Here is a 24,950-nt window from a genome sequence, read left to right on the forward strand (position 1 = left end):
TTAATTGAAAAGGTTCTATTGTCACAGTAATTTGATAACAAATTATAATGATTACACATGCAATTGTGTTTTACCTCCAGCAGTGCCTCCTTGTTTCTGTCTGCCATCTCAGAGGTCTCCTTTCTCCCAAGTAAATAGTTCTAAGAAATAGACACAACATATAAATGAGTGAATGAGGGTGACGGAGTGTAAAAATAGCTCCTCAACACACAATAGCATGAAAATAATTCTCAACTCAACACAATTAGACTACTTCAGTTGTTCTAGCAGTTGTATTTGAAGTTTGTCACAAACACCCAGTTTAAAACTCCCTTAAATTTGATACATTTTCATGAATTATATCCTTCAAACTAAAATTCTAATATCATTATATTTTTGTAAAAGATTTTGGGTAAACAATTAAACACAATAAAAAACACACTGAGATAAATACAGACAAGAGTTAACTATATAGCCAGCAGCCATATCACCCTGTACCTCAAGACTGGTTGCCTACTGAAGTTAAGCAGGGTTGAGCCTGAACAGTACCTGGATGGAAGACCTCCTGGAAAGCTAAGGTTGCTGCTGGAAGAAATATTAGGGAGTCCAGCAGGGGGTGGACACTCACACTGTGGACTGTGTAGGTCCTAATGCATCAGTATAGTGATGGGGACACTATACTGTAAAAAGGCACCGTCCTTTGGATGAGACATTAAACCAAGGTCCTGACTCTCTGTGGTCATTAAAAATCCCAGGACACTTCTTAAAATAAGTAGGGGTGTAACCCTGGAGTCTTGGAGAAATTCCCCCATTGACCCGTATCAATCATTGCTTTCTAATAATCCCCATCCATTAACTGGCTATATCAATCTAATCTAATCTACTCTCTCTTCTCCCCACCAATAGCTGGAGTGTGGTGAGTGTACTGGTGCACTATGGCTGCTGCTGCATCATCCAGGTGGATGCTGTTCACTATGTAAAGCGCTTTGAGTGTAGTGTCAGAAAAGCACTATATAAATGTAACATTCATTCATATAATGAACATCTGAACTGTGTTCTCAGGACAAGGGTATTTTTCATAGGCAAGTTGAAAAAATTGGCCAAAATAATGGTTTGATATTCTTGTACATTTTGAATATTCTGGAAATGTTGTAATTTTTGTTTTGTTGCCATGACTTTAAGGTACAGGTATGTGCATATACAGAAACAGTCTTTTAAAAAATAAACCTACCCTAAGAAATATTCACTGCAGTAAAAAGTGTGACAACTAGCCTTGGTCTTCCCTATGTGAATAACAGAATAAATGAGCTTCACCTGTGGGTTTTTGAAAAGTGCATATTTTTCAATCCGCTCAATGAACATGAGCTTGTTCTGACTGTCTCTGGTCCAGTTCAGCAAGTTCTCAACTAAGTTCTCATGGTCTTCAAAAATCCTCTCTGATGGAAAGAAAGAGATAGTGAGAGAGATAAGGCACACAATCATCTTAATTTTGTCCTTTAAGTTCACAGATCTTTTGTGTGTGCACGTGTCTTCACCCATCTGTAGCTCAGGAATGGTCTCCACAAGAGCCCAGTCAGGACTGTAACCGCAATGAGATTTATCCAGTAGACTGTCCAGCACCTGCCTGACCGTCTGCCTCTCATCCACCATCATGGTCTTTGAGCTCTCATCTGACATGTGTACGCGAATCACCAGCTGATGATAAAGGTGATAAGGAAAGAGTCTGTAAATAGTGGTTCATTCTAGTTTCACTCAATTTTGAATTTCCAGCAATAAAGGTTTACTACATTAACCGATTATACACTACAATTAAAAAACTGTGGGCACACGACTTAATTTATGTTTCTCATGACCTTAAAACCTTGTTCTAATGGCTTATGCTTAAAATGAGTTTTGTTGAGTCCCGTTGTATCCGGTGCTGGAGCGGCTGGGAAGGGCACGCTGTCGTTATACAGTATGAGAGCGGCCTCTAGAGGCTAAATAAAAACTTTCACTGATGCCTTGTGGTGGTTGTTTTTGAGATGTGACTGCACGTTGAATGCAGAGGAACACTGCACGGAGCTGAACAATGCAGATTTAAAACACCAACAACTAAAAGGTATGTATACAGTACACGTTGTCATATCATTATAAAGTAATACATTTATTGACTTGATGCTGCTTTAATAGAGATCAGCAGTATGTTTGCAGACCAGGCTGAGAGGACGCTAACATTAAAGCTAACCTCAAGCGGTTAGAACAATGTGACAAAAAACACGCAAGTCCTACCCAAATGTTTAAATAAAATACATTCCCATCTTTTTGCATTAGTTTTTATCCAGTCACATTTATGCTTTAGCCAGCTAAGTTGTATATTTAAAGGTAGAGAGTAGTTGACCTGTAATATTTTAATTATTTTCAGATGGCAAAGGCTTCAAAGAAAGTACCAGAGTGGGAGTAGTGTCACCAGGAAAAACAGTACAATAGTAGTTGATGCAACCAGCATGTGGAGTCATCTCAAGCACAACCATCCAGCAGTTCAGTTTGGATGTATATCTTTTATTTTATTTAATATTTATTAATATAGTTAATATATTAATATTAATATATTTATTTTATTTTAAAAAAGTACAAATATTTTCATGGTTCAGTCAGTACTGTTTATTTTTCTAATAAAGTTCAGAATTATTTACTTTAAATGTTGTTTTTTCATGTGGATAAACAACAATAAAAACACATTTTAGCAAATATATGTCTTGATGCGCATCAAAAAAGTAATGAAACGAAATAATTAGCTCATAATTAGATTAACTAACAGACCAGTATCATCGCATAACATATGAAAGTAATTAAAAAAGTTTTGTAACCATTCCACAGATTACATATTATCAAACTATATTTTTGGCAAGTCGTTTAGGACATCTGCTTTGTACATGACACACATAATGTTTCCAACAGAAAATTAGTGGGCAGAACTGAACAAGCATGTGCAAGCAAGGAGGCCTACAAACCTGACTCCATTACTCCAGTTCTGTCTGGAGGAATGGGCCAAAATTCCAGCAACTTATTGTGAGAAGCTTGTGGAAGGCTACACAAAACATTTGACCCAAGTTAAACAATTTAAAGGCAATGCTACCAAATATTAACAAAGTGTATGTAAACTTCTGACCAACTGGGAATGTGATGAAAGAAATAAAAGCTGAAATAAATAATTATTTCTACTATTATTCTGACATTTCACATTCTTAAAATGAAGTAGTGGCTCCTAACTGACCTAAGACAGGGACATTTTTCTATGATTAAATTTAAGAAAATGTGAAAAACTGAGTTTAAATGTATTTGGCTAAGGTGTATGTAAACTTCTGACTTCAACTATATATACAGAAGCTCACAACACAATCCAACATACAACATTGGAGTTACATTTTGTCAAATAAAGTGCTGCATAACAGAGCATCACAGATGTGAGATATTGCTTAAATATAATACAATTACCATTGATTTATTATTATTATAACGATATTATTAGTAATACAGTGAATATTACATGGCTTCACAATAGTGATATATTTCTGTCATAATTTTTTCATTTAAATCGATCTTTTATTTTGACTGAGCTTTTATTTTTAAGTGTTTCTGTGTGGCGACGGTCGCTTTTCAGTCTGGAAAAGCAGGGCGCTACATGACTCAGGGATTATTAAACTGCAAAAGCCTACTAAAAAAAAAGTTATAAGGTCTTTGCCAAATGCTGTAGAATTCTGAAGGTCTGTCCCTATCCCTGCCTGTATGTTAATGAGGTGTGACCCCAGGACTTCTAAACCTAACCACTCACAAAATTCCCTTTGTCTATGGTTTGGGTATTTAAGGAGATGTGACACATTGTTCATGGTTCTCTGTAGTCAGATGATCCCACACCTCAGTGTGTGTAACTGTAATAATAGGAATCTGCATTCAGATTTCCCATGCTTTGCAATTACATGTAGTTTTCTCAACAGCCAGGTATGTTCTTTGACTTGTTTCTGGAGGAAGCCACTTAAAGACTATCAGTTTGAATCACATTAGAAACTGATCAAAAGGTAAATGAACAGAAGAGGATTCAGAGTAATCAATAACTTAAAAGATTAAAATAAATGAATGATCAGAAATTAATTGGACCCTTAATCTAAATTAGAGGTCAACTTAAAATTGGAGTCAGATTAATATAAAATTGGAGTCAGATAAAATAAAAAACGGATGAATTTGTAAATTATTAACAATAATTGCTTTACTTCAGCACTCAGAAAAGACAGAACAACGCAGAGACCTTCAAGGGGCAAATCTATCTATTTTTATCAGTTTTGCCTGCATTTTTACAGTGTCCTGATTCATTAATCGCGATTAATCGCATATAAAAATATTTGCCAAGAAAGCCCCACAAATAACAATAATTCAATATAAAATGTTGAAATAATTATACAGTTATCTTTAAATAATTAAAAATTATATATATATATATATATATATATATATATATATATATATATATATATATATATATATATATATATATATACACACACTCACCTAAAGGATTATTAGGAACACCAAACTAATACTGTGTTTGACCCCCTTTCGCCTTCAGAACTGCCTTAATTCTACGTGGCATTGATTCAACAAGGTGCTGAAAGCATTCTTTAGAAATGTTGGCCCATATTGATAGGATAGCATCTTGCAGTTGATGGAGATTTGTGGGATGCACATCCAGGGCACGAAGCTCCCGTTCCACCACATCCCAAAGATGCTCTATTGGGTTCAGATCTGGTGACTGTGGGGGCCATTTTAGTACAGTGAACTCATTTTCATGTTCAAGAAACCAATTTGAAATGATTCGAGCTTTGTGACATGGTGCATTATCCTGCTGGAAGTAGCCATCAGAGGATGGGTACATGGTGGCCATAAAGGGATGGACATGGTCAGAAACAATGCTCAGGTAGGCCGTGGCATTTAAACGATGCCCAATTGGCACTAAGGGGCCTAAAGTGTGCCAAGAAAACATCCCCCACACCATTACACCACCACCACCAGCCTGCACAGTGGTAACAAGGCATGATGGATCCATGTTCTCATTCTGTTTACGCCAAATTCTGACTCTACCATCTGAATGTCTCAACAGAAATCGAGACTCATCAGACCAGGCAACATTTTTCCAGTCTTCAACTGTCCAATTTTGGTGAGCTCTTGCAAATTGTAGCCTCATTTTCCTATTTGTAGTGGAGATGAGTGGTACCCGGTGGGGTCTTCTGCTGTTGTAGCCCATCCGCCTCAAGTTTGTGCTTGTTGTCGCTTCACAAATGCTTTGCTGCCTACCTCGGTTGTAACAAGTGGTTATTTCAGGCAAAGTTGCTCTTCTATCAGCTTGAATCAGTCAGCCCATTCTCCTCTGACCTCTAGCATCAACAAGGCATTTTCGCCCAGAGGACTGCCGCATACTGGATGTTTTTCCCTTTTCACACCATTCTTTGTAAACCCTAGAAACCCTAGGTTGTGCGTGAAAATCCCAGTAACTGAGCAGATTGTAAAATACTCAGACCGGCCCGTCTGGCACCAACAACCATGCCACGCTCAAAATTGCTTAAATCACCTTTCTTTCCCATTCTGACATTCAGTTTGGAGTTCAGGAGATTGTCTTGACCAGGACCACACCCCTAAATGCATTGAAGCAACTGCCATGTGATTGGTTGATTAGATAATTGCATTAATGAGAAATTGAACAGGTGTTCCTAATAATCCTTTAGGTGAGTATATATATATATATATATATATATATATATATATTCAGATTATTAAAATGCATTACATTCTTGTGTCAGAAGAGATAATCATTGATAAGACAATACAAAAAGTGGCTTTACAATGCAATGTATTGTTTACTACCATATTATTGATCATAAGTCCATCATTGGCATACAGTTCACAGCAATCCATTTCACTAGTGAATTTGTCAATCAGATGGAGATTTAATATGAGGGCTTGTTTAAGAGCATGTCAATTTACACCTGTGTCAGGCATGCTTGTGTAGTGTCTCTGGTGCTTTGCGTCATAAAAATAAAATGTTTAGGTCACTGTGTCAAGTTAAATATAGTTTAATACTCAATCTTTAAACACATCTTGTGATCCCCTTAGTTTGCATTTGCGCTCCTTCAAGTGTTTTGAACGCAAGAACGTAATGCATGCTTGTGTTGTTTTCTTCAATGTATAAACTGCGTGTTGCTCACATAGCTGAAATTTCAATTACTGCCCTCTGGAGAAAACAGGTGGTACTACAAGCTTGCATTTCTCAGGAATCTTCCTTATTACACTCCGGGGGCATTGCGATTAATTGCATAAATTTTTTTAACGGGTTATTTTTTTGTAAAATTAAATCACACTGAATTAACACGTTAAATCGATATATATATATATATATATATATATATATATATATATATATATATATATATATATATATATATATATATATATCTCACTAGGACATAACGTTATTAGAATGTGCATTTCATATTTTTACGAAAACGAGTACAAATACATGAGCGTGGTATCAGACACGATTCAGTATCGGGACATTCCTAATCAAAATGATTGGCGACTATTACCTCCCAGAACAGTCTGAGATGCATCTGCAGTTAATCGCTAGCAAACATGTTCACCAGAGCTTTTTGTCTGTGCACTCTAAAACGCAAGTAATTATTACATTTAATAAAAGAGCCACAGTGGCTTCCCAAGTGCCTATTATCATTTTTATTTTGCAGCAATTTCCTTGGAAGTGATGATTTTGTTTTCTTGAGCACATGGGATGGAAAAGCTGATTTATTTGCAAAACGTATACATTTAAAGGGGTCATGACATGCCTTTTTAATTATTTGAATATGTAAAAAAAAAAAAATCTGACCCTCTGTCAGAAAAGCTCTGTTTTGGTTACTGCTTCTCCTTTAAAGAGAAGCAGTATTACTGTTATGATTGGTTCTCTGCTCTTGACTGACGTGCTCTCTCCTTGCATTCTCACAGCTCACCATTACTGGGTGGGCTACGGAAGTGAAAAGGTAAACAGGCGTTGATGTGTTGCAGAGGCAAATGTCTACTACAGTGTGACATCACAATGTGGAGGAAGAAGAGAACAAATCATTTTGGCAGCTTGGTTTTAACTAACTCTCTTTTTGCAGCGAAAAGCACGTTTTGGGTTCTGAATCTTATAGTACAATGATCTCTTATATGTTACAAAATCAAGGGACATTTTATGCTTCATGACATGGCCCCTTTAAATAAATAAATGGCTGTAGCATATTTCAAGATAAATATGGCATGGAATTTAAGTTTGAATTTGTGCATTTGTGCACTGCACCACAATGCATCACTTTTAAAAGAAAATGGCTAACATCAGTCACAGTAGTCATCCATGTTTGGAATATTGTAAAAATAGCTAAATATATCTTATGGGCAAGGATGGATTAAGAAATGAGAGGCCCATGGGCCGGTACACCATGGAGGTCCCCCACGACGTGTCACGTGACTACGTTCACTTTTATGCGCAACAGGACGCTTACCAGATTTGGTTGGATTTTTCAATTTGATGGAAGAAAAGTTTGGAGCAATGTCTTATACGGCCAGTTATATGTACTTTTTAATTATGAACCGATCCAAAATCATGCATTATTAATAGGGATGTGCATGGTATTCAAATACCAAAATCACTATTCGGTTTTTCTGCACGTGTTTAGAGGTCTTCAACCTGACCGGAGTCTGATGGAACCCGAAAAAACCTACAGGTTTTAGATCAGGTTCGGGTGAATTTTTCAAGTAGACTATAAGGCGAGTTATGGGCTCTTCACGTGCGTTGAGGCCATGTGAACACACACTGGATGGACGTCTTTGATCGTTGTGCCACAACTCACTGTTAAGTTAAAAAGACCTTTAGTATTTATAAACACATCTGAAGGCACCTTCATTCGGTTTTACAATTCGTTGTGAAAGACCGTTACTTTTTTTAGTCACTGTTAACTTAAAAATAATTTCAATATTTATTAACACATCTCGAGACACCTGTGTTCTGTTTCACTATTTGTTGCTCTGCATCATCCTTTTTCAGCGCTGGTGGCACAACTCGACATTCTGATTAAGTTCAGGTTGCAAAGAGGACTTAATGATACTGTTACACATGATTCCAGATTGTCTTTCACCTGGCAAAGTTTCAGTGCTTTATAAATGGTGAGCCAATGTTCCCCCCCTTTTTGCTCAGGTGTGCAGACAAAAATGACACTAGTTAAATTCTGAATCATTTAAAAATCAAAGTATCCCGAAGAAGTCCTACAATCCATAGCATTCGCTGCTTCATGGAAAGTGAACCTGCCTGGGTAGTATTATGAATTTTCCATTTATTAAGAATAGGCCACCTCCGTGAAGTTGGCACCCCACATAATTAAATAATCATCAAAACTATTCCATTCGTTTATGCTGGTTTGGTGTTTGAGATATTAAGCATTGATGTCATTCTCCACCCCATCTCGCTATGCCGTTAAAATTTTTTTTATAACTATTTCCATTCCTTTAGATATAGCAAGAATGTTTTCGGGAGCGGTGACATCATTCTCCACCCCATGTTGTCTAAATCGCTCCAATCTGGTGTTGATTCAATATTTGACATTCGTTTGACATTTGCAACAATATCCATTAAACTCTCCATGCAAATCACATTTTCAAGCCAAACCAACCTGGACATGCATGAATAGGTTTTCTTTGCTTAGTACAAAGCTGAAATAAAAAAAAAAAGATTTTTTTTTTTATATAAATCTTATTAGCCCTATAAATCAATTAAACCATTTGATATTATGACATCGTAACAAATATGAAATGTCTTAAAAATATCTCTTTCATGACACAATGCTCTGTTTGTGGAATTCACATTCTATATGTGTTAAAAAAAATTATAGTAGTGTAAATGTTTGTAATATTCTAATTCCAATAAACTCAAAGACCGTTTGACCTAGAGACATGAAACTAACTGTAAAACACTCCGAATATTATTCTTGATTTTTGGGAGTAAATGTTCAGTACTTTTTATACAGATATTATTTTTCTATAGTCATCGAGTTTAATAGATTTATAGGGATAATTGAATCTGTATAAAAAGTACAGAACATTTACTCCCAAAAGCATGTCTTCTGCTATATGAATATGACTGTTTTAAAGTTGGTTTCATGTCTCTAGGTCAAACGGTCTTTGAGTTTATTGGAATTAGAATATTACAAACATTTACACTACTATATTTATTTTGAAAACATATAGAATGTAAATTCCACAAACAGAGCATTGTGTAATGAAACAAATATTTTTAAGAACATTTCATATTTGTTGTGAAGTCATAATATTAAATGGTTACATTGTTTAATTGATTTATAGGGCTAATACATTTATATAAAAACAAATCAAGCTTCAGCTTTGTGCTAGTCAAAGAAAACGTATTCATGCATGTTTAATTCATGAGTGTTTAATGGGTATTGTCGTGAATGTCAAATGAATGTCAAATCTAAAACGAACTTTACCACACTCACAAATACAGGGCATATGTGATATGGATTTGAAGCTTGAAGTTACTGCCAATGTCAATAAAAAAATATATATAAAAAAAATTAAATGACAAGGTTTCTTCTGCAGGTTTCTTCAATGGTAAGAAACCTGCACTGAGCGAGCACAAACAAACGAGTCAGAAAATTAGTTCATTGGACGAGATGAGGTAAATGCATGACTGATGTCACAGATTCGGGAGATAATTTTGTTATCTCTATGAAAGGGAATTAGTTAGATTGTTTCTTTCAACGGCACAAACCGGCACAAATGAATGCCATCTCTTAGGAGCAATTCGGACATCATGGGTGGAGAGTGAAATCACAGCCCTGAATTAAATCTGTTATTTCTAAAGAAGGGAAACAGATACAATGTTTGTTTTAACGGCACAAATCGAGCACGAACGAATGACACAGGTTTGGAGCGAATCGGATGACATTGGGTGGAGAGTGACGTCCCTGTTCTTAAAAAAATGTAAACGTTTTTTGTTATATTTAAGGAATGGAAATAGTGTTGATTTTAACTGCACAACCCGGCACAAATAGAGCACAAACGAATGACACCGGTTTGTGATTTAGACAACATGGGGTGGAGAATGACGTCACTGCTCCCGAAAAAATTCTTGCTATATCTAAGGAATGGAAATAGTTCTAATGTTTTTTTAACGGCATAAACCGGCACAACCGAGAACAAACAACCAGCACTGGTTTGGATTCATTTGTGCGAGAAGGGGTGGAGAGTGACGTCACACCGCCCAAAAAAGTATGCTTAATATCTCAGACACCAAACCAGCACAAACGTTAATTTTTGCGGCACAAACGAATGGAATAGTTTTGATGATTATTTCATTATATGGGGTGCCAACTTCACAGAGGTGAATAGGCCTACTATGTTGCAGGCAGAGATTATTTTTGTTCGACTGATTTTTTGTATTGTGCTATTTAGTCTAATAGCTCACTGTGCACTTTATTCCCTGCTATCTAAGTTTGTGTTTGACGCATCCATGGCAATAAACGTTCTATATTTCGAGTCCCAACAAAACTCGGTTAACCGAATATTACAAAAGGTTACCATGCACATATTTAAGGCACATTTCTCTTGATCATTAAATGCATGCAGGACTTAAACATTTAAAAGTTATCCATACAAATTCTGTCGCTTATATGAATTTAAACCAACAGCTTTGTTCACAGCCAGGGTAAACGGCACCTTATCTTTGTGTTTGGAAACGTTTTGTAAATCAGATGCTGTTTTCTGTAGTCCTTCAAATAAACTGTGAGACACTTCCCTGAGCACGCACTCGAGTGCCTGTGCTCGCGCTGCTATCGTCCAGCATGCATTCGGCCAAACAAATGGTATTTCACATATGTATGTGATATTCAAATTACATTTATGTGGATTTATAATAGGTCTCTCAAAATAAATTAATAATCGATTTACAACTTGGAGCCTTTTGGGTTTTAAGGCCCCTGGTCAATGGCCCAATGGTTATGGGACCTTGTTGGAAATAGTATGTTACAAATATGTTGTTAAGTTTGGCAATGTTTGACTTGAAGATTGATGGAATTGGGCTGGAGTATATTGTAGATCTTCAGAAATGTGGCATTAATAAAGAATAACTGGAAGCAGGAATGATCTCTGGCTCTCACTCCCTCTCTATTTCACACCCATTTTCTTTCTTCTGGATAAGGAGGGTGAGAGAGAGAAAGTGTTGCATAGGCAGATTAACAGACACCCTTGCCAGGGGTCCTGAAACTCGAATAAAAGAAAAGCATTAGGCACTTTTCCATGCCCAGTTTCAGCAGAATCCCCTCCAACAATCTATACTCCTCTTCTATATTCCCTCACTAACACATGCATAAATAAACATGCAAACACACACTATATATCACATCTGGACCTGGTTGGGTTCATTCTTAGACCTCAGCACAAAAAAGTAACAATGTGAAATAACATTTCTATAGGAGGAAACAATTGAATGCACCTTAGCAGTTAAGAAACCAGGAAATGCTTATTAAAAAATAAATAAATAAATAAATAATAAATTATATATATATATATATATATATATATATATATATATATTTAGGATTTTGAACCATTTTAAACAAAGAAAATGTATGACGTTACATTCTACATTATTATTAGGTCACTAACAGTGTTAGTGTGTTGAAGGTGTTGAAGGTAAGGTAGATGCTTTTTGCACCCTGGTGTTTATTGTGATAGGTATGATTTGTACAGCAGTGTATTTTAAAACAATATATAATATAACAACATATTCAGTGTATGTAGTATACGTATACTTATGCCTACATGCCTTTTCTTCAATGCTTATATTTTTTTTGTAGTTTTTAAAAGTTCCATCAGACTTTTGCCAGGCTGTGAGTCCAGCGCTATTTAAGGCGCAGGTATACTTCATTTTCTGTGTTCAGGTCGGATCGTGCCCGGTCGACCACGGTGCCTTCCAAAGTACACTCTTTTGACCGTGAGTGAATACGAATGCATTTGACGTGCACTACGACTGCTTTTTAATACTCTGCACATGCGCCAATGATGTTCACACATGAGGACAAGACAATCTGGACCATGCATGGACCAATCAGCAATGTGGATAAAGTATACTTTGAGCTCTACACTGAAAATAAATATTTGTATTTACTAATCCTGTTGTGGGGGTCCTAATATCACATAATATGCTGGGCCGGAACTGTCAAGACGGATAGGTAATGTAATTATGTAATAAATAGGATATGCAATTATGTAATATTTAATTTGATTAAACATATCTAAAATGTAATGCAATTACTTGATTTTGGTAACCTGAATATGTAATCAAGATTACAATAGTCCAATACCACCCAACACTGTAAAACTAATTTGTGACAATGGCCATGTTATCTACTTTGAACGAAAGGTCAGGTTTCCTTGCTCCCATTGAAACACACAAGATACTCTTTGGAACTGCGATAACATCAATCATCAGGTTTAGCACTAACTTGAGGACTGTATGCTCAAGTGCATGCTTTCATTAAAGCGAGGAGGATGTGATGAGGAAATACCAAATACTATTCTAAAAATAATGTTACATTTTCATGTTTAACTTGCAATTAAAAAATGCAAACTAGAGGTTTTTACAAATGGACACAGACTTTTGAACCCCTCTGTATATATTTAACATTCATAAATATACACATTTGTATATATATATATATATATATATATATATATATATATATATATATATATATATATGCTACATGTTTGTAGCTTTCTCAAAGATCTGTGATTAAAAAATATTTTCTAAGACTTCAGCACATATATTTTTTTTGTCAAGTTTTTAAATGTGTGTTTGACGCAGTGCCATTCTGTCTCAGTCAGACTGCACTATAGTGGCTCAATGCCTTCAGTCTCCTCCACACCCATACTGAATGGAAACAGTCATCTGGCACATCTATAGAGGCCCAATCACTGTACTGTGTCTAATTCATTCATACAGTATTAGTATGTGCCTGGTGGCATTTATTTTGATCACCCTATTCAGCTAAATGGTGTAATAGGATAGATCATCTCTTACAAATAAATGCCAGTCTCTTCTCACACCAACTGAAATGCCAATGAAAACAAATACATTTCTTTGAAAAATTAATTAAAAGAAAAACCTACCGAGGTACGACATCTATGCACATTTTGTTTTTGCATCTTCTTGTAAATCCCAATGAAGGAGACACACAGACACATGGGTGACCTATTTTCTACTGTGCATTCAATTCTTTTCTTGCTAAAGTGCATGAAGGGCTGCATGTAGTGTAATGAGGAGGTTTACCATGCATTTGGTATGCAGACACACAACAAATCCCTGGATGTACCCACCTTTTTCACCTGGGCTTCCTTAATTTTCTCTAGTGCCACACGGATTTTCTCAGCCTTGGCTTTGGCAGCCTGTTCCTCCTGTGGACAACGCATTGAAATGTTAACAAATAAACACACATTCACATATTTATATGCATATAAAAGCACACTAACAGAAGATCAAACATTATTACTGAGGTATGAAATCAACCAGGTGGATTTATGTTGCATGTATCTGCTCTACACATAGACAAACTTACCTGCCCTCTCCAACATGCGGTCATCACATCCATTTCTGACCTTTTAAACACTTCACACTGTCTCTTTATCTAATCAACCAGCAACTCTCATGTTACTGCATATGTTAATGTTCCTTACAGAAATGTCTGCTCACGCATTCAATTCAAATTCCCAGATACACAGATTTAACCGCCGCAATGGCTGGATCACTTTGGAACTCCCATAAGGAATGTGCCCATCGCAAACGGCACCAATACACAACTATTTCTCAGAGAAACAAGGCCTGACTGATACTCCCACAATGAATAAGTGCATTGGTCGCAACACAGACAAAACACATATCTTTACACCAAGCGTACCTTACAACTCTACTCTACTGTTCCCTAACGTTGCAAGGGAATAGAGACCTCCCCCTCAATAAACTCTCTCTCTCTCTCTGAAACAGCTGCATGTCTCGGGTAGCGTGCCCAATCACAGGGTTTAATCTCCCTCACCGGCAGACGAAGCCACCATCAGCTATAAAGACCTTCTCTTCCCTCTTCTCCAATCAGAATGTACACATACTTTTCACCAGCCAATCAACAAGGCTCATTTGTTTGACCTTCTTTCAACTCACCAATCAAGTCGAGGCCAAATGCAGATGATTGAGTTCTCTGATCCTTTTCTCTGGTTATGGGACCAGAGGAAAAAGGACCCCCCCATAGAACTCCAAAAGGAAATGCAATTTGTATGTTGTTCACATAAAAGTTGTGCTCTGTACAAAACTCCAAACCCAATAAAGAGAAGATTATCAAATCTAGCTATTTAGAGGGGGGTTGAAAAACAAGGATTTTATTTGAGGTTGTTACCCCTTTACTCATCTTTATTATTATGTAATATCTTTACTGTTACAGAACAGAAATATACAGATTAAGATAAACAAATTAAGTGAGAGATAAAGATATAAAGATATGCTGTGAAAAGCACAGAAGAAAGATTAAAAAAGTGAGTTCTATGTAATGAAAGGACAGTTTCTTTCTCTCGTTTCATTGTCTTTGGCAGATGTTTCTCTGCTGTGCATATTTATGAAGGATGAAATGTCTGTTCTGCTGAGTGAGAGTGAGAGAGAGAGAGAGAGAGAGAGAGAGAGAGAGAGAGAGAGAGCATGAAGAAGAATTGGAGAGTTCTGCAAACAGCCGAGGCAGAGGCTTCGATAAAAGGCATTACAGTCCCTTTGAAGTATTTTTCTTTCCTCCAACTCTCTCATTCTCTGTCTGTGTTTGAGCATAGAGTCTGCATAGAGTAGTCTGCAGTAAGTCCACAGCTGGTTTCCTCAGATTTCGTCACACTTCACAACGGAGATGGATTTCAAAAACACCTCTAACTTAAGTAAAAAAATACATATATATATATATATATATATATATATATATATATATATATATATATATATAAACAATTTGTTTAATGCCCTGCCAATTATTTAAATAAAAAACCTCATTCTCCAAAAGAATGTCTGAAGATTTTCATCTCTAGGAGGTTACACATAATAGTTTAACAATAATAACCAGAAACGGCCTCTACAAACCCCTAAGTAAAAAAAGTAAACTGTGCTGTAACACTCAAAGGTTTAAAAAAAGCTCTCGTGTCCATGAAAAATCGAAATGGCAACAGATTTAGATGCTTAGAAAAAACGAATCGGTTACCTAACGTAACCTCGGTTCTCTCTAGATGAGGGAACGAGTATTGCGTAAGCTAGCTTACGCTACGGGAAAGATTAATCTTTTCTGAGATATTGAAGCCAAAAAATTATCCTTAATTTTGAATCATTTGTCAACGCAGTGCAGCAACTGCAGACCTTGAGCGGGCTAGCTAGCGAGCTCATTGGTTGCTCTGCGGCAACTGCTGCAGCCTATAGACGCACTTGGGCGAACTCGCGTCCAATGAGAGGCGTCCGCGCGCTCACTGCATCAAAGTCCGCCAAAATGGGCGTGGCTAGAGTGCATATAAGCGTAGTTCGTAGGCTGGAAACCTGGTTTTCATTGAATGAAGCGAAAGTCGCTAGTGGCGCGAGCACGGCCGGCTATGCAATACTCGTTCCCTCATCTAGAGAGAACCGAGGTTACGTTAGGTACGCTACGGGAACCCATTGTCAACGCCGTGCACGCCAAGCATCCACTGCATGAGCCCCGGGGGTGGGGGGACCCGGGGGAGCCCTTGTGAGTGGGGAAATAATATTTGGCCGGCAAGAGTGCGGGCCAGTGTGTGTGTAATACATAAGCACATAGTGGGAAGGGAACGACAGAGCGGCGGTGCCGGTCTGTGTGGAATGAGTCCCATCAGTGCAGCTCACCAGGGGAGCTGTAGCGTATTAAACCGCTAGTAGTTTTGCCTGCAGGGCGGGCACTTCCAGATTGTAAAATCTGACAAAGGTGGAGGGGGAAGCCCAGCCCGCTGCCACACATATGTCGTGAATGGAAATCCCGCTGGACCATGCCCACGATGAGGCCATGCCTCTAGTGGAGTGAGCCCTAATGCCCAACGGGCATGGCAGGTCTTCTGACGCGTATGCGGCAGCAATAGCGTCCACTATCCATCTAGACAGTGTCTGTTTCGAGGCGGCGAGACCTTTGGTGCGCCCTCCGAACGAAACGAAAAGCTGCTCAGAGCGTCTGAAAGAGGCGGAGCGCGCAGTATACAATCTCAGTGCTCTGACTGGGCAAAGGAGATTGGCGTCGCATTCACTATCGGATGCTGGCAGCGCCGATAGGGAAATGACCTGTGCTCTGAAAGGAGTACTGATCACCTTGGGAACATAGCCGTGTCTAGGCTTTAAAATTACCTTGGAGTCACTTGGTCCAAACTCAAGACACGCAGCGCTGACAGACAGCGCGTGAAGGTCTCCCACACGTTTGACTGATGACAGGGCAGTCAGAAAAACGGTTTTGAGTGAAAGTTATTTCAAATCCACGGATTGAAGCTGTTCGAAAGGGGGGCTTTCATAGTTTCGAGAACTATAGAAAGATCCCAGATAGGAACCGATGGGGGGCGCGGGGGGGTTCATCCTTCTAGCTCCCTTGAGGAAGCGGATGACCAGCTCGTTTTTTCCCAGTGACTGGCCGTGCAGGGGTTCAGCGAACGCCGCGACGGCCGCCACATACACTTTGAGCGTGGATGGGGATCTGCCCTTATCCAGCAGCTCTTGTAAAAACACGAGCAGCGACGACAGCCCACATGTCCGTGGGTCCAGGTCTCTGTCGGTGCACCATTTTGAAAACACAGACCATTTTGACGCATAGAGTCTTCTCGTGGAAGGGGCTCTAGCGTGTATGATGGTGTTTATTACCCCTTCTGGCAGAGCGACGGGTAGTCGTTGCTCACCCACGCGTGCAGTGCCCAGCGCTCTGGGTGGGGATGCCAGATCGTGCCGCGAGCTTGAGAGAGGAGATCTGCTCTCACTGGGATGGGCCACGGCGCTGTCAGTGACAGCTGCGTAAGCTCCGGGAACCATGTCTGATTCTCCCAACGCGGGGCTATGAGGAGCACCGAGTGACGCGTTTCCCTGATCCTCTGCATTACCTGTGGCAATAGCGAGACGGGAGGGAAGGCGTAAAGCGGGCGGTTGGGCCAGTCCTGGGCCAGTGCGTCCTTTTCGAGAAAAATATTGGGCAGTGAGAGTTCTCTTCTGACGCAAAGAGGTCTATCTCTGCTCTGCCGAATATGCGCCATAACTTCTGGACTGTTTGAGCGTGCAGGGACCATTCCCCTGGAGGAATATTGTCTCTGGACAGTCTGTCTGGGCCGTCGTTCAGGTGGCCTGGCACGTGCGTCGCCCTCAGCGAGCGCAGGTGGCACTGGGACCAACTCAGTATGCGTTTCGTCAGATGGAAGAGGTTCCTGGATCTGACACCGCCCTGACGGTTTAGGTAGGATACCACAGATCTGTTGTCCGAACGGACCAGGACGTGGTGACCCTGAATGACCGGGAGAAAGCGCACAAGCGCGTATTCGACCGCTATCATTTCCAGACAATTTATGTGAAGGAGCTTTTCCTGAACTGACCATAGGCCAAAAACTGGAGAGCCCTCGCAGACCGCGCCCCAACCAGTGTTGGACGCGTCTGTCGAGATGACTTTTCGGCGAGATACAGCTCCCATCGTCACTCCCCGCTGATACCATTCGGCCACTGTCCAGGGCTGCAGAGCTGAAATACAGGTCTGAGTCACCTTGATCGGCTGGCGGCCTGTGGCCCAAGCCCGGCGAGAGGCGCGGGTGTTTAGCCAATGCTTAAGCGGGCGCATGCGCAGTAAACCCAGCTGAAGTACTGCTGCGGCTGAGGCCATGTAACCTAGCACTCTCTGAAGTTTTTTCAGAGGCGTGAGGCTGTTCATCTGAAAGGACGCGGCTAGTCGCTGAACAAGCCACGCGCGCTGTGTAGATAAGCGAGCCGTCATTGCCACGGAGTCTAGTTCTATTCCAAGGAAGGAAATTGCCTGACTGGGCTGTAGTGAGCTCTTGGTCCAATTGACTGCAAGACCCAAACTGTTCAGATGGCTGAGGAGAACTGTTCTGTGAGACAGAAGCTCCGTATGTGACTGTGCCATAATCAGCCAGTCGTCCAAATAGTTCAGAATTCGCAAGCCCTAACTCCGCAGGGGTGCGAGCGCCGCATCCATGCACTTCGTGAAAGTACGGGGTGCTAAAGACAGGCCGAACGGAAGGATGGTGTATTGATAAACCTGGCCGTCGAAGGCGAATCTCAAGAATGGCCTGTGACAGGGATTTATCTGAATCTGAAAGTAGGCATCTTTCAGATCGAGAGAGATAAACCAGTCCCCCTGGCGCATATGCGCGAGGAGTTTCCTGATTGTAAGCATTTTGAACAGTCTTTTGCAAGCACCTTGTTCAAACCCCTGAGATCTAATATTGGTCTGAGGCCGCCGTCTTTCTTGGGAACAAGAAAATAACGGCTGTAAAACCCCGACTCGCTCAGCGAAGGCAGCACTTTCTCTACGGCCCTTTTGCACAGAAGGTTTGCTATTTCTGAACGAAGCATGCAGGCTGCTTCCGTGTTCACAATAGTTTCGAGCCGCGCTCTGAAGCGGGGAGGGCGGCGATCGAACTGTAGCAAATAGCCCTGTTTTATTGTGCTTAACACCCATTTCGATATCCCTGGGATAGCTTCCCACGCTTTGAAGCGTAACGCTAGAGGGTGAATGGCCAAATCGCCCTGATTGCCGCACACAGCGCGCTGAACAGAATGTGTGAGCGCGCTTACTGTGCTTATGCATGACTGCTCGCAGACAGCAGGGACAGGCTGTTCTGTGAGTGACTTCCCGATTGAGGTGAATGGGGAAAGAGTCACATCTGTTAAGTGATGCGTGAGCATAGTCACGGGCACAGGACTTACATACAGAGAAGTGTTTGCTGGCCGTGTGACAGAGCAGGCAGAGAATGGGCACGCGCACGTATTTGTGAGCGCGTTTATTGACTCTAACACTCGAGCGGTTTGTGTCCGCTTTATGTGAGTGGGCTCTGATTGGGACACGGGAAGTGTAATGCTTGTGTGTAGAGGTGAACACTGGATTGTGGGCACATTTTCTACACATATGGCATGTTTGCTCTTTACAAGATTTCTTTGGGTCGCCGTGAAAACGGCGTTTGAGTGCAGGCAAGCGGGCAGTATCACCGGCTTGTTGGCTGCTGAATCCACCACTGTAGTAGCCTGAGAGAGGGGGACTGACAGGGGGCAAAGCTTTGACGGTGGTCCGGCCACGGCGGGACTGAGCCGTCGATTTTTCAACAAGGCTAGGAGGACTTCGGTTGCTCAGGTTTCAGCGCAACCTTAGACCGAGGCCCGCGGGGGGGCGGCGGTCTGCGGCGGCTGTCTGAGCGCGATCGAGGGCGGCCGCCCTGTCGACGCTGAGAAGTCTGACTTTGTTGAGCTGGGCGCTGTGAAGAGGCTCGTGCAGGAGGCTGGTCACATGGGCGGCCTGCAGAGGAGCTAGCGCGATGCGGCAGGAAGAGGTTCATGGCTTGGGTGGCTTTCTGGACTTCTGAAAAGCGGTCAACAATGCCACTCACCGCGGAGCCGAAGAGACCGGTCAGAGAGAGCGGTGCGTTGAGGAACGTGGAGCGCTCTGCTTCTCCCATGTCGGCTAGCATTAGCCACAGGTGTCTCTCGGTCACAGTCAGCGAGGCCATGCACTTCCCTAGAGCTTGGGCTGCAGCTTTGGTGGCGCGAAGGGCGAGGTCCGTCACGCTTCTTAGATCTGTAACAGCCTCTGGGTGCCTGCGTTTCTCATCCCACTCCCGAAGAAGGTCCGCTTGAAGGATCTGTAAGACGGCCATGGAGTGCAGAGCAGATGCGGCTTGGCCGGCGGTGGAATAGGCGCGGCCAACATAGGCGGAAGTCGCTCTGCAGGCCTTAGACGGGAGCACAGGCTTAGACCGCCATCTCGCAGAGGGCGGGCAAAGGTGTGCTGCTACCGAATCCTCGACCGGGGGGATGGAGGAGTAGCCCTTCTCGGTGGCGCTGTCCACCGAAGCAAGAGGGGTGGAGACGTGGGAACGGATCCTGGCCGAGAAAGCGCGTTCCACGACTTTGCAAGCTCAGTGTGGAGTTCCGCAGGAAGGGAGCGGCCCGGGGCGCGGGTGTTGCGCGGCGACGGCTCTGAAGAAAGCAGCCGTCGAGTCTGTTGGGAGCCTGCTCAGGGGGCGGTGACCACTCGAGCCCGAGGCGGTCGACGGCCTGTGTGAGGAGGCGTGTTTGTTCCCCTTCGACTCCGGCGCGGGTCCTGCTGGATTCCTGGGCCGAGGAGGAGGCGTGGGAGCCTGACCACTCCTCGCTGTCCGAAGCCATGATGGAACAGCCCTTATCCTTCGCCTCGTCCTCCGAGATGGCAGCAGTGCGGCCGCTGGGTGGCAACTGACGCGCCGGGGGGGCGGGGAGGGTGAGAGCGATGCTCGAGGTAGAGGCTCCGGCGAGGCAGTCACTTCTATCACCGGTTCTGGCAGCCTTTGGGAGCGGCGCTTTTTCCTGCACGGCGGAACGGAAGGCGGCGCGGCGGCTTCGGTTCTGAGCGCTTCGAGTCGAGCCCGCATTTTTTGGCTTCAATATCTCAGAAAAGATTAATCTTTCCTGTAGCGTAAGCTAGCTTACACAATACGAGAGAACCTCTCGTAAGAGAACAACCCCTTTACCCATAATTCTCTGTACCTGCTCATACATCTGCATTGGTATGACAACGTGGAAATTAAAGTATAATTACTTTTACATGCATAATAATAGCTGCACTCTCGAATAAATTAAGAGGGAGAAGTTAAAAATAGAATAATTAAAAAAAATAAAAAGCTACGTAATTAGTGTATGTTGGGTAATACACGCAAGAATATCTAAGTTGTATGACTAACAGCTATGAATAATATTTTATTTAAAAAAAAGAGACAAACTGTCTGCGATTAAATGTACAGTACTATCTTAGGCACATTAGATATTTCACAAAAACATCTATTTTATACAGCTCATTTTACATCTTCTGCTTTAGTGTGTCAATAGAAAATAGCAATTTTAGATGTGCAAACATTCCTTTTGCAAATTAAAATAGAACTAGAAAAAGAAGTCCTGCAACAGATGGTATGGCCCCCACATAGCCCACTTCTCAAAATCATTGAGAAAGTCTGGGTTTCCATAAAGTGACAGAATCTATTGAGACAGCCAAAATACATAGAATTGTGGCATATTCTGCAAGATGCTAGGAAAAACAAATCTGCAAACAATCATGAAGAACTATGCGCAAGTGTACTAAGGAAAATTGGTGCCTTTTTAAAAGGCACAGGGTGGTCACACCAAATATTAGTTAGTTTTTTTTTTATGTTGTGAGTTTAATTGATAAATAAAAATGATTCATGGCATTATATTTGAAAACATCCTCACTTTACAAAATTTTTCACAACTGACTAAACATTGTGCACAGTGCACATCAATATTACATCAAAACTGTAGTAAAAATCTGTAACAAATCTTTACTGTGATCTAATTTTTACAGGTCTATATCCACCTGAAGTGATGAAACCAAAGAGAGGAGGGAGCAGAAACAAAGAAGGTGACATAAAGCAACAAACTTCCAAATTTAAAGGGTATAATTCACTCAAATATGAAAATTCAGTTATCACTTACTCATCCTCATGTTGTTCTTCTAACCCTTAAAGGAATAGTTTGCCTAAAAATGAAAATTCTCACATAATTTACTCACGCTCATGCCATCTTAGATGTGTATGACTTTCTTTCTTCTCTTGAACACAATGAAGATTTTTAGAAGAATATTTCAGCTCTTTTGGCCCTTTCAATGCAAGTGAATGGTGGCCAGAAATCTGAAGGTCCAAAAACCATAAAAGCATCTTAAAAGTAATCCATATGACTCCAGTGGTTAAATCCATATCTTCAGAAGCGATAAGTGTGGGTGAGAAACAGAGCAATATTTAAGTACATGTTTACTATAAATCTCCACTTTCAGAAGAAAAATTAAAACTAAACAGGCACCACATGTGATTTTCAGATGTGAAAGTGGAGATTTATAGTAAAAAAAGGACTTCAATATTGATCTGGTTCTCACCCACACTCATCATATGTCTTTTGAATATATGGATTTAACCACTGGAGTCATATGGATTACTTTTATGCTGCCTTTATGTGCTTTTGGACCTTCAGATTTCTGGCCACCACTCACTTGCATTGAAAGGACCAACAGAGCTGAAATATTCTTCTAAAAATCTTCATTGTGTTCAAGAGAAGAAAGAAAGTCATACACATCTGGTATGGCATGAGGGTAAATTATACATTTTCATTTTTGGGTGAACTATCGATATAAGAATGTCTTTCTTCCGGGGAAAACAAAAGATGTTACCAGAAAAATAGTCTCATTCACCATTCACTTTCATTGCATCTATTTTCCAAAAAATGTAAGTAAATGGTGACTGAGACTAACATTCTGTCTGCCATCTCCTTTTGTGTTCCAAGAAAAAGGCAAGTCATGTGAGTTTGAAACAACATAGGGGTATGTAAATAAAATGGCAGGACTTTTATTTTGGGGTGAAAGATCCCTTTAAGCAAGAAACGAATGACAATCAAGTAGAAAAGAGAAAAGTCTGTCTGTGTGTGTGTAGCAAACGTTTTGACACCGGTAAGAGGATTATGGGGTTCCAGCATCCTTGAAGTATCCCACGAGTCAAACACATTGTATCGTCTCACAACATGCTGCGATTAATGTTTGTGTAACAGAGTGTTTGGATCAGAGTTTCATTACACTACTCATACAACCAAAACATTATGAGGCAACATTTAATCTGTAACTTATTAAACAAGGAAGACTTTCTAATATGAGAACACAAAGAAAAAACAATCCCTGGTCTACAAAAAATGTCCTAAAATGCCATCTGTGGGGAAAACAGCCATTTCTTTAGGGATATTTCCAAATAGGGAAACCTGAACTGAAGCATAAAGTACCAATACACAGAATATCTTTTCTCTACAGACAGAGGTGATCGAAGGTGGAAGCATTAAGGAGGGCAAAACATTGTAAACACTTTTAGACTGGATTATCTGCTTTTATCTTTAATTATTCTGTATTTATTATATTCCTTGTGCTCTATTTACCACAGCAAAACTGCACACCTATGGAAAGGGCAGCAAAAGAGAGGACATGAAGAAAATGATGTAGCTCTTTAAAAATTTAAGAAGGCAGCATGGGTTCAGAAAAACTTCACATTTTGCAAGATGTGTGCGGTTAAGAGGCATTCTGTGGAGACATGGAGCAACAACATGCAGAGAAAAAAAGAAGGAAGAGCAAACTAAGGCGTCACCTTGGTCAGCAAGTGAGAGGGTTTTCCTGCAATGTTTTTCAGAATCAGAGAAGTCTCCCTGTCCAGATACGAGTGCTTTACGGTGCAGGGAAAGACAAACAGAGATAAATCAGTGCAACGATTACTGTGATTTAAAAAATGACAGAAAAACAAATTTGATTGTGGTAAAGTGTAGAAAGTGTGGAAGCGCTGGCTGAGAATTGATTGTGGTCATGATCAGAGATGAAAAAAGAGAACTAAACAGAATAGGGGTGACATACAAAAGTGTGGATGGTAAGCAAACATAAAGGGAGAGAATTCTTCTTTTTATTCATTAACAAATCCTTTATCCACAGTTCTCTTTTAAAAAACTTTAGGAAACAAAGTGCTTGGGATAGATTGGAATAAGTTATGAAACCTGTATATCAAAGATATGCTAAGAGCCAGTAATAGGACATATTTTGGAAATCAACATACCATTTACACACAAACACACACACACACACACACACACACTTACAGTACTTTGATCCACCTCCCCCTCCAGAGAGGTGAAGTCAATGTGCCGTCTGTCAGCCTTAACAATGGCCTTTTGCAGTACCGCATGCTGGGAAAAGGGGTGGGGGATGTAGTGTCATCACATACAGAACAGGTGCAAATACAAACACATTAATCATGCAAACAGACAGTATAAAAACATGCACAATCGAGTGTCACGATAGGCAGGTCACTTTTCCTAAAAGCTTGTTCTGGGTTTAATAGATGCTATATACAGTTGAAGTCAGAAGTTTACATACACCTTAGCCAAATACATTAAAAATTCCAGACATTTAATCGTAGAAAACATTCCCTGTCTTAAGTTAGGGAACACTACTTTATTTTAAGAATGTAAAATGTCAGAATAATAGTAGAGAGAATAATTTATTTCAGCTTTTATTTCTTTCATCACATACCCAGTGGGTCAGATGTTTACATACATTTTGTTATCATTTGGTAGCATTACCTTTAAATTGTTTAACCTGGGTCAAACATTTTGAGTAGCCTCACAATATTTCTGACAATAAGTTGCAGGAATTTTGGCCCATTAATCCTGACAGAACGGGTGTAACTGAGTCAGGTTTGTAGGCCTCCTTGCTTGCACATGCTTTTTCAGTTCTGCTCACACATTTTCTATTGGAATGAGGTCAGGGCTTTGTGATGGCCACTCAAATACCTTGAATATGTTGTCCTTTAGTCATTTTGCCACAACTTTGGAGGTATGCTTGGGGTCATTGTCCATTTGGAAGACCCATTTGCGACCGAGCTTTGACTTCCTACGCTGATGTCTTGAGATGTTGCTTCAATATATCCGCATCATTTTCCTTCCTCATGATGCCATCTATTTTGCAAAGTGCACCAGTCCCCCTATGCAGCAAAGCACCCCCACAACATGATGCTGCCACCCCCATGCTTAATGGTTGGGATTGTGTTCTTCGGCTTGCAAGCCT

General features: G+C 40.6%; 1 protein-coding gene across 1 annotated transcript in view; it reads right to left on the reverse strand.

Annotated features, from left to right (window-relative positions):
- raph1b (Ras association (RalGDS/AF-6) and pleckstrin homology domains 1b) overlaps positions 1-24,950 on the reverse strand; it is a 67,227-nt gene that overhangs the window by 25,580 nt on the left and 16,697 nt on the right. Inside the window, 6 exon segments of the mRNA XM_052127512.1 lie at positions 75-140; positions 1,294-1,415; positions 1,515-1,674; positions 13,426-13,503; positions 23,485-23,559; positions 23,984-24,070. Of these exon segments, the coding sequence (XP_051983472.1) occupies positions 75-140; positions 1,294-1,415; positions 1,515-1,674; positions 13,426-13,503; positions 23,485-23,559; positions 23,984-24,070 (588 nt within the window).

Source organism: Xyrauchen texanus, chromosome 5, assembly GCF_025860055.1.
Source record: "Xyrauchen texanus isolate HMW12.3.18 chromosome 5, RBS_HiC_50CHRs, whole genome shotgun sequence".
Classification (NCBI taxonomy): Eukaryota; Metazoa; Chordata; class Actinopteri; order Cypriniformes; family Catostomidae; genus Xyrauchen; species Xyrauchen texanus.